The sequence below is a fragment of the Microcaecilia unicolor genome, chromosome 7 (assembly GCF_901765095.1).
Source record: "Microcaecilia unicolor chromosome 7, aMicUni1.1, whole genome shotgun sequence".
Taxonomy (NCBI): domain Eukaryota; kingdom Metazoa; phylum Chordata; class Amphibia; order Gymnophiona; family Siphonopidae; genus Microcaecilia; species Microcaecilia unicolor.
This window is the reverse complement of record NC_044037.1, coordinates 2,713,152-2,731,081: the sequence shown is the minus strand read 5'-3', so window position 1 is coordinate 2,731,081 and position 17,930 is coordinate 2,713,152. Positions and strand designations below refer to the sequence as shown.

Below are 17,930 nucleotides of genomic sequence, written 5' to 3'. Positions count from 1 at the left end.
ATAAATAAAATACTTTTTTTCTTTTATTTATTATGCTCTTATTTCATATTATAAAATGTCTTTCTTTTAGTGTATGTAGTGCTCAGTTTTCATATTATTACACCGGCTTCAATGGCACTTAGTAATATTACGCTCCAGACATCATTGCACTATTATTATTATTATTAGCATTTGTATAGCGCTACCAGACACACGCAGCGCTGAACACATGACACAAAGAGACAGTCCCTGCGCAAAAGAGCTTACAATCTAAATAATACAGACAGACAAGACAGTTACGGGTGTGGGAAGTAATGGGTGAGAAGGAAGGAAGGGACAATTGAGTATTGGCTAGGAGCTAAAAGCAGCAGTGAAAAGGTGGGTTTTCAGCATAGATTTGAAAACAGGTAGAGATGGAGCTAGACGTATAGGTCCAGGAAGTCTATTCCAGGCATAAGGTGCCGCGAGAGAAAATGAACGAAGACTGGAGTTAGCAGTGGAGGAGAAGGGGGACGACAAAAGAGATTTATCCAGTGAGCGGAGTTCACGGGGAGGAATGTAGGGAGAGATGAGAGTGGAAAGGTAATGGGGGGCTGCAGAGAGGATGCATTTAAAGGTCAGTACGAGAAGTTTAAACTGTATGCGGAAGCGGACAGGGAGCCAGTGAAGTGACTTGAAGAGTGGGCTAGTGTGGGTATAACCGTTCTGGCGGAAAATAAGACGTGCCGCAGATTTTTGAATAGATTGGAGAGGAGAGAGATGGCTGAGTGGAAGACCAGTGAGAAGTAAATTGCAATAGTCCAAGTGAGAGGTAACAAGGGTATGGATAAGGGTTCTAGTAGCGTATTCAGAAAGGAAGGGGCGAATTTTGCTAATGTTGTAGATAAAGAAACGACAGGTTTTGGCGATCTGTTGAATATGCACAGAGAAGGAGAGAGGGGAATCAAAGAAGACTCCAAGGTTACGAGTCGAGGAGACAGGGAGGATGTGAGAGCCATTAACAGAGATAGAGAAAGGGGGAAGAGGGGAGGTGGGTTTAGGGGGAAAAACGAGAAGTTCAGTTTTGGTCACGTTTAGCTTTAGATGGCGTTGAGACAACCAAGCGGCAATGTCGGACAAGCAGGCTGAGATTTTGTCCTGGATTGAGGTTGAGATCTCAGGGGTGGAGATGTAGATCTGAGAGTCATCAGCGTAAAGATGGTACTGAAAGCCATGGGATGAAATCAGGGCACCAAGGGAAGAGGTATAGATGGAGAAAAGGAGGGGTCCAAGGACAGAACCTTGAGGCACACCAACAGAAAGCGGGATGGAAGTTGAAAAGGATACAACAGAGTGAACACTTAAAGAGCGAAGAGAGAGGTAAGAAGGAGAACCAGGAAAGAACAGGGCCCTGGAATCCAAGCGAGGACAGTGTATCTAGAAGTATAGTGTAGTCAACAGTTTCGAAAGCAGCAGATAGGTCAAGAAGGATAAGGATAGAATAGAGACCTCTGGATTTAGCCAGTAGCAGGTCATTAGAGACTTTGGTAAGTGCAGTTTCAGTAGAGTGAAGAGGGCGAAAAACAGACTGGAGTGGGTCAAGAATAGGTTGTGAAGAAAGAAAGTCAAGACAACTGCGGTGAATGACACGTTCAAGTAATTTGGAGAGGAAAGGGAGAAGGGAGATGGGGCGATAGTTGGAGGGACAAGTAGGGTCAAGTGAGGGTTTTTTTAGGAGTGGAGTGACAACAGCATGTTTGAAGGCCATAGGAACAGTTGCAGTGGAGAGTGAAAGATTAAGGATGTGATAGATGTCTGGGATGATAGTAGGAGAGCTAGTGATAAGTAGATAAGTGGGGATGGGGTCAGAGGAACAGGTAGTACATTTAGAGGAGGAAAGAAGAAGGGCAGTTTCTTCAGTAGAAACTTCTGAGAAGGAGGAAAAAGAAGGAGAGGACTAAGGGAAAGAGAGGTGGGGAGGGTTTGGATGAAAATTCAAGGTTAATCTTACGGATTTTATCGTGGAAGTGCTCAGCTAGGGTCTGAGGAGAAAGAGATGGGGGAATTGGGGATGGAAGTACCTTGAGAAGAGAGTTCAGTGTGGCAAAGAGAAGTCGAGGGTTGGAGCCAAGGGAATTTGTCAATTGGGTGAAGTAATCCTGTTTGGCAAGTGAAAGGGCAGACTGGAAGCAGTTAAGCATGAATTTGAAATGAATGAAGTTGGCAAGAGTGCGGGATTTAAGCCAAGAACGTTCAGCAGAGCGGGCACAGGTCAGCCAAGGATGGGGTTTGGTACAACTTGTAGGACCGGGCATGGGAGGGGCAAGAGTGTCCAGTGCAGAGGAGAGAATAGTATCATAGGAGGAAACAGCTTCATTGACAGACTTAGATAGAGAGGTATAGAGAAAAGGTTAGAGACACAAGAGGATAGAGTAAGGGGGTCAATAGCCTGAAGATTTCTAGATGTGGGGGTTGAGATTGGGTGGGATCGAGCAGGGGGTGCTTAAGTGTGAAGGTTAATAGGTGATGGTCAGAAAGGGGGAGATCTGAGGAACAGAAGCTGGAGGGAAAGCAGTTAGAGGAGAAGATAAGGTCGAGACAGTGACCATTTTGGTGAGTGGGTGCAGAGGAACACAACTGAAGATTGAATGAGGACGTTAAGGCAAGGAATTGGGAAGCATAAGAATCAGAGGACTCATCAGCGTGGATGTTGAAGTCACCAAGGATGATGGAGGGGGATGTAGGTTCATAAAAGAAGGAAAGCCAGGCGTCAATGAATTCCAGAGTTTAATTACATGTTGAGTGAAGAAATATTTTCTCCGATTCATTTTAAATTTATTACTTTGTATCTTCATTGCGTGCCCCCTAGTCCTAGTATTTTTGGAAAGAGTAAGCAAGTGATTCATATCTACCTGTTCCACTCCACTCATTATTTTATAGACCTCTATCATATCTCCCCTCAGCCATCTTTTCTCCAAGCTGAAGAGCCCTAGCCGCTTTAGCTTTTCCTCATAGGGAAGTCATCTCATCCCCTTTATCATTTTTGTCACCCTTCTCTGTACCTTTTTTGAGATGCGGTGACCACAATTGCACACAATAATCAAGGTGTGGTAGCACCATGGAGCGATACACAGGCATTATAACGTACTCGTTTTTGTTTTCCATTTCTTTCCTAATACTACCTAACATTCTGTTTGCTTTCTTAGCTGCCGCTATACTCTGAGCAGAGGGTTTCAATATGTCATCAACGATGACGCCTAGATCCCTTTCCTGGTCAGTGACTCCTAATGTGGAACCTTGGATGACGTAGCTATAGTTTGGGTTCCTCTTTCCCACATGCATCACTTTGCACTTGCTCACATTAAATGTCATCTGCCATTTGGATGCCCAGTCTCCCAGTCTTGTAAGCACCTCTTGTAATTTTTCACAATCCTCTTGCGATTTAATAACTTTGAATAACTTTGAGTCTTCATCAAATGTAATTACCTCACTAGTTACTCCCATCTCTAGATCATTTATAAATATGTTAAAAAGCAGTTGTCCCAGCACAGAACCCACTATCTACCCTTCTCCATTGAGAATACCGACCATTTAACCCTACTCTCTATTTTCTATCTTTTAACCAGTTTTTAATCCACAATCGAACATTACCTCATATCCCATGGTAGAGTGGCTTATTCTCCACTTCTTTTTCAAGAGACCTGCATTCCTGTTTTAAGTTAGCTAGGTCTTCAGAGTACCATGGGGATGTTTTGGCTGTTTTAACCTTTTTTGTCTTGAGTGGAGCAAGCTTTTCCAGAACCCTATTAACTTTGGAGTCCCAGACTGCTTTCACCGATTCCTAATTCAGGATTGAGGAAGAGACCGAGTCTTACAGTTCAGATGAAAAACTGGACTCATTGATCCTCTATCTGGAGGATATTAGTTTGTAGGGTTTGTGCTTGGAGGGGCAAGATAAGCATATGTCAATTGTAAGTCTATTTGAAAGTGGTCGGACCATGGGATAGCATACCATTTGGATGAGCTGACTAGCCTACTAGGACAAGTGGCCAAAGTTTCCAGGGTGTGGCTGTGTTCATGGGCTGTGCCCTAGGACAACAGAATGAGATCATTCATTGCTAGGAAGGATTTAAGGTCATATACATTGGTATCAGCATCTTCCTGTAGGTGAAGATTTCAGACTTCCAGTAGGGTCATTCTGGAGAATTGAGTCAGAGTGGTAGAAATGAACTCTATTAATGCATTCCTGGACTTGAACGAGAGCACTGGAGGTCGGTATATGATTAGCAGGGAAGTTAGGCCTGTGTCAGTTGAATGGTCTTCAAGTTTGCACAGCATATACTCCAGTTCAGGAGACAAATATGAGGTAACTAAGGAAACCCAAAAGAAGCTCTTGAAAATGAGGGCCAGCCCACCTCCTCTTTTGTCTTGTCTTAGGGAGTGTATAATGGCATATTTGGGCAGGAGAAGGAGAGGTAAAAGGGGGCTGTCCATTTCTGACAGTCAGGTTTCAGATACAAATAAGAAGCCCAGGTCTGAGAATTCTAGGAGGTCTCTGATGAGGAGCATCTTATTTCCCACTGATCTGGCAATAAAATAGGTGGTAGTTACAGGGGTCGAGTGGAGCATGTTGTGGTCATCAGAGACTTGTTTGGGCAAATCCAGTAGACGCTGGTCTTGGGTTGCCTTGCCTAGTAACATAGTAGATGATGGCAGAGAAAGACCTGTATGGCCCATCCAGTCCACCCAACAAGATAAACTCATATGTGCTACTTTATATGTATACCTGACCTTGATTTGTCCCTGCCATTTTCAGGGCACAGACCGTAGAAGTCTGCCCAGCACTAGCCCCGCCTCCCAACCACCAGTGCTGCCACTCAATCACTGCTAAGCTTCCATGCATCCATTCCTTCTAAACAAGATTCTTTTATGTTTATCCCATGCATTTTTGAATTCTATTACCGTTTTCATCTCCACCACCTCCAGCGGGAGAGCATGCCAAGTATCCACCACTCTCTCCGTGAAAAAATACTTCCTGACAGTTTTCTTGAGTCTGCCCTTCATCAGCCTCATTTCATGTCCTCTAGTTCTACCGCCTTCCCGTCTCTGGAAAAGGTTTGTTTGCGGATTAATACCTTTCAAATATTTGAACGTCTGTATTATATCACCCCTGTTTCTCCTTTTCTCTAGGGTAAACATGTTCAGGTCAGCAAGTCACTCCTTGTACGTCTTATAAGCAAATCCCATACCATTTTTGTAGCTTTTCTATGCACCACTTCAATTTCTTTTTCATCCTTAGCAAGATACGGCCTCCAAAACTGGACACAATACTCCAGGTGGGGCCTCACCAACGACTTGTACATGGGCATCAACACCTCCTTTCTTCTGCTGGTCACACCTCTTTCTATACAGCCTAGTAACCTTCTGCCTAGGGCCACCGCCTTGTCACACTGTTTTGTCGCCTTCAGATTCTCAAATACTATCACCCCAAGATCCCTCTCCCTGTCTGTACATCACTGGGTGGTGTTTGACTGAGGTTAAGTTTGGAATGTCTACCTCTTGCAGACTCCTCCATGGGTACTTCTAACAGATATCTTACTCAAGGAGGAGGACTGTTTTTTGATCCTGGGTTTCATGTGGTTGAGATCCGCATAGTCAGGTGGGTGACCATTTATAGTGCCCAAAAGAGTCAGGCAGGCCAACAGAAGCCACCACGTGGTGCTTAGATGTTGAAGAACTGGTTGGAGGGGGTGTAGTTGGAGATCACAAGAAAACGGTCTGGTCTGTGGGATCCCTGGTGAGCATTAGAAGGGTGCTCCTAGGCACACGTTGCTGATGGGGAGGTTTGCAGTCTCTTTAAGGATACTCCCTCACAATGTCAGAGCCACCTTAAAACCAATAGTCCTGCCCAAGGAGGAAGTGACACGGGAATGGTGGAGCCAGGAGGGCATGGTTAAGGAAGTATAAAAGCCGGGGGCACAGCTAGGTTTATGCTTTCCAAAAATACTAGGACTAGGAGGCATGCGATGAAGCTACAAAGTAGTAAATCTAAAACGAATCAGAGAAAATTTTTCTTCACTCAACGTGTAATTAAACTCTTGAATTCGTTACTAGAGAATGTGGTAAAGGCGGTTAGCTTAGCAGAGTTTAAAAAAGGTTTGGATGCTTCCTAAAGGGAAAGTCCATAGACCATTATTAAATTGGACTTGGGGAAAATCCACTATTTCTGGAATAAGCAGTATAAAATGTTTGTACTTTTTGGGGATCTTGCCAGGTATTTGTGACCTGGATTGGCCACTGTTGGAAACAGGATGCTGAGCTTGATTGACCTTTCGTCTGTCCCAGTATGGCAATACTTATGTACTTATGAAGCCCAGAAGGAAACAGCGACGACCAAGTGCATTTGCTTTCATCATCTATGTGTGAACTGCAACTGCTACAGTCAGGTAGGTCAAGTTCAACTTGTGGCCTGCAACTTTGGATTTTGACCCAAGTAACTGCTGGAGACTACATTGGTAACTATGGGAAACCAAGCCAGAGACAAGTAAAGTGTGCTGCCAGGCTGAGAGATACTAATGTACACTTTGGCCCTGTGGAAGCAGGGCACTTAAGATCCTTGTTATTTATTATTTATTTATTTAATTTATTTATTTATTTCATTTGTATCCCACATTTTCCCACCTATTTGCAGGCTCAATGTGGCTTACATAGTACCAGAGAGGCGTTTGCAGACTCCAGTGTAAACAAATACAATGTGATGTTGTGGTAAGATAGAGTTCATGTGGCACAGTCACATTAGGGAATCGTACAACAGAAGAGTTGTGTTATGTCCATTACGTACTTTAGTTTTGTTGTGTTGCAGAGATCAGGCATTTATGTTAGATCGGTTGGGTATGCCTTTTTAAACAGGTTAGTTTTTAGTGTTCTCCGGAAGTTTAGGTGGTCGTACGTAGTTTTCAAGGCTCTTGGTAATGCGTTCCATGGTTGTGTGCTTATGTAGGAAAAGCTGGATGCATAAGTTGATTTGTATTTGAGTCTTTTGCAGCTTGGGTAGTGCAGATTTAGATATGTTCATGTTGATTTGGATGTGTTTCTAGTTGGTAGGTCGATCAGGTCTGTCATATATCTTGGGGCTTCACCGTAGATAATTTTGTGAACCAGAGTGCAGATTTAGAAAGCAATTCATTCTTTCATTGGGAGCCAGGGTAGTTTTTCGCGAAGGGGTTTTACACTTTCAAATCGCGTTTTTCCGAAGATAAGCCTAGCTGCCGTGTTTTGAGCGTCTGAAGTTTCTTTAAGGTTTGTTCTTTGCATCCCGCATAAATTCCATTGCAGTAGTCTATATGGCTTAGTACCATTGCTTGTACCAGGTTGCGAAATGTTTCCTTCAGGAAGAACTGTTTCACGTGTTTGAGTTTTCACATTGAATGGAACACTTTCTTTGTTATAGATCTCACTTGGCTCTCTAGTGTTAGGTTGTGGTCCATTGTAACGCTGAGGATTTTCAGGCTGTCTGAGATAGGGAGGGTGTAGTCTGGGGTGTTGATAATTGTGGGGTTGTCTGTGCTGTGCTGTGTTGGGATGAGAGGATGAGACAGTGTGTTTTTTCTTTATTGAGTTTTAGTTGAAATGCATTTGCCCAAGAGTCCATGATGTTCAAGCTGATCTTGATTTCGTTGGTGATTTCTGTCTAAACTGTCTAAACTGATTTGTAAGGAATGTATATTGTGACATCGTCTGCATAGATGAAAGGGTTAAGGCCTTGATTGGATAAGGACTTGGCTAGTGGGGTCATCTTTAGGTTCAAGAGGATCGGTGATAGCGGTGATCCTTGTGGTACTCCGCAGCCTGCTTTCCACGGTGATATGTTTGTGTTTGATTTTACTTGATATATTCTTGTGGTTAGGAAACCCTTGATCCAGTTAAGTGTGTTTCCACCAATCCCGAACTTATCTAATAGTCTTATTAATATATTATGGTTTACCATGTCGAAAGCACTAGACATGTCGAATTGGAGGAGGAGGATGTTTTTGCCTATTGCTATTTCCTGATTGAATTTGGCTAAAAGAGTGATTAGTACTGTTTCTGTGCTGTGGAGGGGGCGAAATCCTGACTGTGATTCGTGTAATATTGAGAATTTGTTTATACAGTCTGTAAGTTGTTTGGCTACCATGCTTTCCATCAGTTTGACTGACAACTGGATGAATGCTACTGGACGGTAGTTAGTGATTTCATTTGTTTTTTTCTTGGTGTCTTTTGGTATCAGGGTGAGTACGATATTGCCATTTTCCTTAGGGAAGAGGCCTTGCTGAAGCATGTAATTTAGGTGGGATGTGAGGTCTGCTATGAAGCGGTCAGGGCGGATTTTAATAGGTAGTTGGGGCAGGTATCTAGTTTACAGTGAGTGTTGGAGAACCTGTTGATCGCCTGTGCAACTGTATCGACTGTAAGGAGGGTGAAGTTTAACCAGGATCGGTCAGCTGGGTATGCTCCAGTGGTTGAGTCCAATTCATTAAGGAAGTTTTCGATGTCAGTGTTGTTCTGCGTAGGTTGCGTGTAAGGAGGGTGAAGTTTAACCAGGATCGGTCAGCTGGGTATGCTCCAGTGGTTGAGTCCAATTCATTAAGGAAGTTTTCGATGTCAGTGTGTTGCGTAGGTTTACAATTTTTTCATTGAAATACTTAGCAAGTTTATCTGCAGATGGGATGTCTGTATTCGATGCAGTGACCAAGTTGGTGTCTAGGAGTTTATTCACGAGTTGGTATAGTTTCTTCGTGTCTTTGTAATCTGGCCCTATTTTAGTTTTGTAGTATAATCTTTTGGTCTGTCTTATTGCGTATTTGTATTTTCTTTGTGATTGTTTCCATGTGTTGAGTGAATGTTCATTTTTTTATTTTTTTCCATGCTCGTTCAAGTTTCCTGGATTGTGTTTTTAGCTTTTTCAGTTCATCGTTGAACCATGGTATCGAGTTAGTCTTACGTGATGTTTTTGTTCGTAAGAGTGCTATTTCGTCTAGTATGCATTTGAATCTTTTATCCCATTCCAAGAAGTAGTATATGGAGTCTGTTTGTGCTGTCCAATCATTGTTGTACAACAGTTGCCAGAATGTTTTCGAGTCTACATGACCTCTTGTTTTGTAGGATGTGTGTTCTTGGGTTTGGTGTAATCCCTTTTTCCGCCAGTGTAGGGATAGGTTTAGTTTGTAGTGATCAGTCTAGTGTGTTTCTTTCCATTTAATATCTGTTATTATTAAGTTCTGGTCTGTTGAAAGTTTGTGTGAGATGAGATCCAGTGTGTGCCCTTTGACATGGGTTGCTTGCATTAGTGGCCATTTGAGGCAGGTGGAGGAATTCCTTACATTCTCGTGCGTTGATGGAGTTTGGGTCTTCTAAGTGAAGGTTGATGTCTCCTAGTACTAGTACATTGGAGTTGGTTACACAAGTGTTTGAGATGAAGTCAGTCTGGCTGTGATAGCATTATACAAATGATACAAAAAGAAGATAACCACACTAATAGAGCGATAGGGGCATCCCAGACAGTACCCCCACCACCCCAACCATTCTTCTGTTGCAAATACTCCCATTGAACGAGATTCCAAGCCTAGTTCCCACCTCCCAACCCTCACAAAAAATCCCTGCCCATCCCAACTCGTCCTCTCTCCCCTCTCCTAAGAGGCACCATAAGGTGCGTGACTTCTGGATCCCCGATTGTAGACCCCATCCTGTAAACTGTAATTGAAAATGGCTGTTGGCTCCTATTCTCTCTCCTTGCCAAGTGAAACAGGCGGACAGCAGAGAATCAGCCTTTAAAACTTAAAAAAAAAAAAGATCACAGAAGCAACATATCACAGTCAATGAAGTCCCAAGCGCTATACTGAAAATCTCAAAAGTCATTTGGATGTGCTCGACCTATTGCGTACCAACCCATCCACAAAAACCTGGGCCGCCTCAACTGTATCATAATATTGGAAAGTTCCATTTTGGTAGATCTGTGGTGTAGCCGGATATAACAGGCATAGGGACCACTCCGGGACCCACCAAAATACCTCCTAGTTGAGGAAGTGGTAGCAGAAGGCGCCCAGCTGGAGAGAGAAGCCATAGCATCAGTATGCTTCTTGATCTGGTCAACCAGATCCTCCACCTTCTCTCCAAAAAGATTATCCCACTGGCAAGGGGCATCGACCAAAGTAGACAGCTGCCACACCAAATTCTGCAAGTGGATGCTCGTGAAGAGCTGGTATGACTGAATACGGGCAGCGAGAATGGTGGCCTCATACATATTTCTCCCCAAACAATCCAAGGTCCTAGCTTCTCTGCCTGGGGGTGCCAAAGCATAGTCCCTAGAACTCTTGGTTCTCTTGAGAGCGGAGTCCACCATCATTGAGCTGTAGGGTAACTGAGACCTCATCAACCCAGGCTCTCGTGGATCCAGTACTGGGAATCTGTCTTCTTCGGGACAACGGGGACAGATAGATGCCCAGTTCCACATAAGGACTTCCATGAGTACCTTATGAAGAGGATATGTCACTGCCTCTCTAGGTGGAGAGGTGTAGTCCAGGACCTCGAGCATCTCAGCCCTGGGCTCATCCTCCACGTCTACAGGGAATGAAATGGCCTGAGCCATTTCCCGCATAAAAGATGAAAAGCAGAGACTCTCAGGAGGAGACAAGTCTCCTTTTAGGTGGAAGGGAAGGTTCAGAGGGAATCCCAAAGGACTCATCTGAGGAAAAGTACCTGGGACTTTCCTCTGATTCCCACAAGCGCTCCTCCTCGGTGCCGGAAAGCACTTCCCTCAGTGACTTCCGAGACCGAACCCGCCTTGATGCCGAAGACCCATGGTCTCAATGGCAATGTCGAGGGGTCGACCCCTGCATGCACTGCGGCGAAGCTTCCCCCATCGACATCAATGGGGAGTCAACAGGGTGGCAGACGATACCGGAACCGCAAGCAGCACCAAGCTCGGGGACCTCACCACAGGTGAAGACCCAGAGACAGCAGCAGCAGGCAGCACAGTAGGCACAAGCACCCCTAACGCCGATGCAGATGTATGCAGCAGTCCCTACAGAAGCTCTGGAAGCAAGGCCCGAATGCGCACGTTGAAAGCCGCCATTGGAAAAGGCTGCGGGGCCGGCGGAGCAGTCGGTGGCAGCACCGCCTGGGATTCCGGAGCAGGAACTGGGCTGCTGAGAGACCAACGCGTCGGCACGTCTTCTATGGAGGGGGAGCAATCCTCCCGGTGTTGATGCTTCTTGGGTGCTGAATCCCTTGGCGCCCTGGAGCTCCCGGCACCATGCGTCGAGGGAGAACGGCGTCGGTGCTTCTTAGCCTTCACTCGATGCACCTTACCGAGGCTCCTCGATGCTGACAAGGACCACATTGAATCCCCACGTCGCCTTGGGGTAGGGTCCGATGATGGACTGTCCCAGGGAGCCTGCATAGCAGGAGACCTCGAGGCAGGTGGAGACCCACTCAATGCCTCAAGCTCCCAGTGTTCCGTGGCCTCCACTCCCGACGTCGATGTGTCCCTCGATGTCGATGCTGACGACCTCGGTATTAATGTCGATGTCGAACGACTGGACTGAGCCCCAAAAAGTTTTTCTCTCTGGGCTTCTCGAGCCAGTTGAGTCCTCTTCTTCATACGAAGACAAAGGACACAACGAGCTGGGCTATGGTCGGGTCCAAAGCACTAGATACACCACGAATGGGAATCTGTGCCTGAGATGGTCTGGTTGCACAGAGTACAGCGTTTGAAGCTGCTGGGAGTCTTTGATGACATGGAAGGGAAGACAGCACCAGCTAAATCAAAGTCTCAATTGTGCCAAGAAAAAGGGCACAAAAGGAGGGAAGGACCCGGCCAAGCAGCCTAAAAGCGGCCGAAACAGAAAATAAAGAAAACTTGTCGCGGGAGAAAATAAACTAAAGAAAAATAAAGGGAAACGCTTTTTTTTTTAACAAAATGAAACAAACTAAGAAAAATATGAAGAAAACTCACAAGGCACTTCAACAAAAACGGTCAAGGCTCTTTCCCGGGCACACAGAGGAGCCACAGAGAATCAATGTTGCTCCTCGCGCGGAAAAAAAAGAACTGAGGCACTTGGCACAAGCGCAGTCAGATGTGTGGCGCACTGGAAGGCTCCAGCAAACCTTTTTGCTATTGTAAATGCCGGTTCCTGGGCCGGCGCGGATCGCCGACCCAGCTGTGAGAATACTAAAGCCTGCTTGTCCTCGGAGAATCTAGGAAACCAGGCTTCCAGAAAACCGCGTAACTCTGCATCATGTACCGATTCCGGCAATCCAACCACTCTCAAATTGTTCCGACGAGAGCAGTTTTCCAAGTCATCAACCTTCTCTTCCAAAGAAGCAACCTTATCTTGAAGGCTCTTGATTTCCAGTAAAGATTCATGAGTCGAAGTTTCCACCTCTCATACTCTGTTGTACCTCCTGGAGATCTTTAGTGAAAGTAGCTAATCGGTGTTCCATGCCATTCAGTACATCCACAATAAATATTCATGAGATAGATTTGAATGCAGTGGAGGCAGTATCCTGAAAACCTGACTGAATGGGGTGTCTCCAGGACCAGGTTTGGGAACCACTGTGGAAGTACAAAAACATTTATGTGCCTCTTTTTACCTGTTCATTTTTTAGATGTTTAGGATTCTAAAATGGATATTCCTGCTGCACATAACTGGTGCATATATGCCCATGTCACCATGTATTTCAGAACAGGCTCTGTGCTGGCAGATCCTGGTCTAAAATGCTAGCAGAACTTGAGACATCCCAATTTGGACATCTCAGTTTTGATTTCTTTGCCCCTTCTAAAATCTACCTCTACAGGAATCCAGGACCTGCCATCATTTCCCTCTCCTGCCACATTTATCTTCTATCTGGCCTGAAGCATTTCAAATACAAGAAGCTAATGAAACAAATTGTTTGAAAGCAGACATTATATTTTCAATAATGGTGTTAGAAAGATATAAACTCTACCTGAGAGATGTAAATTCTTGCTCAAGATCCTGAGATTGTTGAACCATGGACTCAAGGGCTTTGATAGCTATATCTTGCTGTTCATTCTGAAAAGATGCCAAAGAAAAAAATATTACTATATAGTTACATAGTAAATAACGGCAGATAAAGACCTGCATGATCCATCCAGTCTGCCCAACAGTCACACTGAATAAACCAACAATCCAACAATATTATAACCAACAACATTTTACTTGCTAAATTCAACTTTAAAATGTCTTCCCCTCACCCACTGAGGTACAGAGCACTTGCGGTCATAGCATATGATATGAATGTGGTATAAAATACACATACTTGATCCTGATCTACAAATGTACTCGATCTGCAGCCCCTCCTTACCTCTCTACCCTCATCTCCCCTTACGTTCCTACCCGTAACCTCCGCTCTCAAGACAAATCCCTCCTTTCAGTACCATTCTCCACCACCACAAACTCCAGGCTCCGCCCTTTCTGCCTCGCCTCACCCCACACATGGAACAAACTCCCCGAGCCCATACACCAGGCCCCCTCCCTGCCCATCTTCAAATCTCTGCTTAAAGCCCACCTCTTCAATGTCGCTTTCGGCAACTAACCTCTACACCTCTACCCAGGAAAGCTAGACTGCCCCAACTTGACATTTCGTCCTTTAGATTATCAATAGAAATCAAACAAAATAAAACATGGAAAAGAAAATAAGATGATACCTTTTTTATTGGACATAATTTAATACATTTCTTGATTAGCTTTTGAAGGTCGCCCTTCTTCCTCAGATCGGAAATAAGCAAATGTGTTCTTTAGATTGTAAGCTCCTTTGAGCAGGGACCGTCCTTCTTTGTTTATTTTGTACAGCACTGCGTAACCCTAGTAGCGCTCTAGAAATGTTAAGTAGTAGTAGTAGTGATCTGTCTTTTCCTTTTTCATAAAACAGATTGTTGAAGTCTACCTAGGACAGGCCTTACTTCCAAACTACTGGAGTTGATGTCTGTGGCAAAACAGGGGACTTATGTCTGTGATTCATTATGTTGTTTTATGACACCTTTTTTTCTCCTCAATGCATTTTTCTTGTTTGGCCAGCAGGCGGTGTCTGACCTCTGCATTTTAGCAGAGCAATGTGTTTATTTCATAGCTTGCCTTCCCTGAGGAAGAGAGGAAGCCCTGAGGGAAAATAACCTGCAGTGCTATTGGCCAGATATCTTCAAAGTTAATGCTCTGGGCTCCGATTGGTCCTGAAGTACAAACTCCAGTCAGAATGTGATGGATTCCCTCAGTCTCAGAGAGGGAGTGTGGATAGTAAAGATCTTTGTACTGAGACCCTGTTCAAAACCTGTCAGCAGTTATTTTCCTGAGCTCCCCAGGTACTACTCAGGTAGTAAGAAAGTGTCTAGTTAGTTTTAATGTTGATACCTGTTAATTTACCTGTTATTGTTTGATATTTACACCTATTTTTTCACAGTTCACTTTCCCACTTTTCTGATAATAAACCTATTAGTTTATTAGCTCTGTGGTCCTGGACTAAGAATCCTGGTGGTTTGTGTTGTGGGCGCAAAACAGATAACACTCTTTGGGTTGTTTTCAGTATACCTGACACTTAGTGTAAATTATTGCAGAAATTGGTCCCAACCAGACTAGATTGTTTAGAGAGGTGTCAGAAGTAACTGTATCACCCCTTATCCTTAGAGCCAAGCCCACTGCACAAAAATAATAAAAGAAACTAACTCAATACCCAAGTATTATAAAATTGGGTCTTATTTATTTAGAGTAGAAAAACACAGAGTAAACAGGAATAAAGACAAAGACAATCCTATTACAGAGAGAGCTTGGAGTAAAGGTATTGGAAATCCCTATATGGACTCTAAAGTACATGGAGTCACTCTAACCCCAGAGCACTGTTACAAATATACACTGCACCTAACCTGATGTAGTCCTTCAGATGTCAGCACATTCTTCAGATGTCAGTCTGGTCCAAAGCAGATCTTGCCCCTCGGATGTAATGTTGACACAAAGGCAGCTAACCTTGGCTAGAGCTGCCTTTTATGAAGAAATCAAGAGCTTTATCTATCTCACTGACGTATGCTCTTCTTGAAGAACATAAAAAAGGAGCTCCGAGTGTCCTGCACTGACGTCAATTCTGGTAACATCCTGCGTCAATGCTGATAACATCTTGCTTGTCCTGGAACATCGTGACCTTATCAGTAGTTGCCAAGTACGGTAACCAAGGGTTGTTATTCTTCTGTCAGACTTGATGTCTCCACAATGTCTTAAAGTCTTTCTAGAGGAAATGTCTGAAGTTACACATACTAATCAGGTTCTGAATGCTGGATAGTGCCATGTATGTTGGTCCATATAATCACAAGGATGGCTGGGCTGACAGCTCACAGTAGCTTTGCTTCTAAAATCCCCCCCCCCCCCCCCCCTTTAAAGTGTTTAGCTCTAAGAGGGAACTGGACACCTTGAAACACTATCTAAGTAAGCAACAATACATTTACTCCATTACAATGAATAAATGTTGTTACAATGTTTCATCAGGAATTTTAGACTACATTCTTGCATTGAACCTTAACATGTTTCTAAGAATAATTAGCATACAAATGTGAAAAGATGCAATACTGGAATGCATAAGTATGCAATGAATAAAGCAGATTGAGTTGCATGTAATAATGTCCATTAGTAAATGTGGTTAAGTGACTTTGAAATGCCTAAGCAAATGTCCTTAAAAGTAAAATGACTTGTGAGTTCATGGAAGAAAAGAAAAGTCACTTTGTAGCAAGCATGGTGACTGCTGAGTAATGAATCACGGTGTATAATTTTGAATGCACCACTTTTGGTAACCTTCGATGGCTGCAAGTGGTGTATGACTGTGCAAACAGTCCATAAATAACTCAGGGGAACTTTTACCAAGCTGTGGGACAAAGGGCCCTGCGCTAGTGGCAGGGGCTGGTAAAAAGGCCCACAGCACACATCGCCATGTGGTAAGAGAACTCTTACCACATGGCAATGTGACGGGGAGCCCTTAACACCACCCATTGAAGTGGTGATAAGAGCTCTCACGCTAATTCGGCAGTAACCGGGCAGTGCGTGGTGATGTCTGATTACAGCCACGCAAGCCATTTCTTTTTCTCCCAGAAATGGCATGCGCTCAGGGTGGGACTACCGCCGGAGGCTGCGTTGGGCTGGCAGCAATCCAGAAAGAGTGAGCGGTAAGCTCTGTAAAAGGGCCCCTCAGTCCATAAAATGCAGTCTTTAACACGCTGGACAATGCAATAACAAAAGTTGAGGGTGGAATATAACACATGTCTTTGAGAGGGTTAAAATGTCTATGCCATGGTAACAGTAAACACCCATGCCTATCAGTCTCTGATGACACATGCAATTTAGAGTTCATGAGGAAAGGTATACTACATGAAATATGTTGCAATAAGCACAGGCAACAGATAATGTTCAGCATATTTCAAAGCTCTTAACAATACTATACTGTATAAGTATAGGAAAAGCCTTATCATAAGGAAAACCTTTACAGAGTTTATTTGCACTAGAATGATAGTGAACATTATTCAATATGGTAACTTAACTTAACTTATGGTAACTTAACTGTGGTCGTGACTCTACTTTTCAGTCTCATCTTGTCTTCCGGTGGTCAGCTTCAGAGGTGGCTCCAGTCAGTTCTTTTCTTTGAATTGATGCCTATACTGCCACTTTCTGTGTGTTCCAAGCCTCACTTTGGTGTTCAGTGTGTTTCAAGTCTCTTTCCTGTAGTCGTGACATCATCAGTGAAGGCCCTCATAAGGAAGGTGAGGACATTCATTCAGGGCCTTTGCAAAGCAAAAGGTCTCCAGGTTTGTCGGTGTGCTTGTGTAGCACTTCTGCCCTGTTTCCTAGTTGGTGTGCTTGTATAGCACTTCTGTCTTTTTTTCTTAGTTAGTGTGCATGTGTGGCACTTCTGTTTTGGTTCTTATCTGTCTGTCTGTGTGCTAGGATTAGAACTTCTAAGCAATAAAGTTCACGACCTTCAAGCCCTGATGTTGGAAGCAGACTTAGATGTTGTTGCAATCACAGAGATGTGGCTCAATGGTTCCCACGAATGGGATGCAAGCATACCAGGCTATAATCTATTTAGGAAGGATAGAGAGGGTCGTAAAGGTGGAGGAGTAGCTCGGTATGTGAGGAATGATATCACGGCGACTGAAATGACAGGGACCTGGGGAAAGGAAGAAGCGATATGGATCACCTTAAAAAGAGATGATAGAACCTCTGTCCACGTGGGTGTTGTCTACAGACCCCCGACACAATTAGAGGAACTAGATAAAGATCTGATCGCAGATATTCAAAAATTAGGAAAGAAAAAAGAGGTTCTGTTGATGGGAGATTTCAATCTGCCGGATGTAGATTGGAAGGTTCCGTCTGCCAAATCGGAAAAAAGTAGAGAGATCGTGGATGCTTTCCAAAGTGCTCTGCTCAGACAGATGATGACGGAACCCATGAGGGAGGGAGCGATGCTGGATCTGGTGCTCACAAATGGGGATAATGTGTCAAATGTCCGAGTGGGTGCACACCTGGGAAGCAGTGACCATCAAACGGTTTGGTTTGATATGACAGCTGAAGTAGAGGGCAGCCACTCTAAACTCAAAGTCCTGGATTTCAAGCGTGCTGACTTTAGTAAAATGGGGGAATACCTGAGGAAGGAGATGATGGGCTGGGAGGACGTACATGAAGTGGAAGGGCAGTGGTCCACAGACCTTTATGTAAGAAGAGTAAATAAAAGCAAGAGAAAAAGGAAACCGATATGGTTCTCCAAGCAAGTGGCTGAGAAAATAAAGGCTAAAGAGTTGGCGTTCCAGAAATATAGAAAATCTCAAGAAGAGGAACACGGGGAGGAATACCGGATGAAACTGAAAGAAGCCAAGAGAGAGGTACGTCTGGCGAAAGCGCAAGCGGAAGAACAAATGGCTAGAAATGTAAGGAGGGGCGACAAAA

The 17,930-nt window shown here is 44.1% G+C and overlaps 1 protein-coding gene across 1 annotated transcript in view; it reads right to left on the bottom strand.

Annotated features, from left to right (window-relative positions):
- Positions 1–17,930, bottom strand: part of TEX11 (testis expressed 11) — a 278,077-nt gene that overhangs the window by 133,001 nt on the left and 127,146 nt on the right. The window contains exon 11 of the mRNA XM_030210589.1: positions 12,943–13,028. Within this exon, the coding sequence (XP_030066449.1) occupies positions 12,943–13,028 (86 nt within the window). The remainder of the gene's footprint in view (positions 1–12,942; positions 13,029–17,930) is intronic.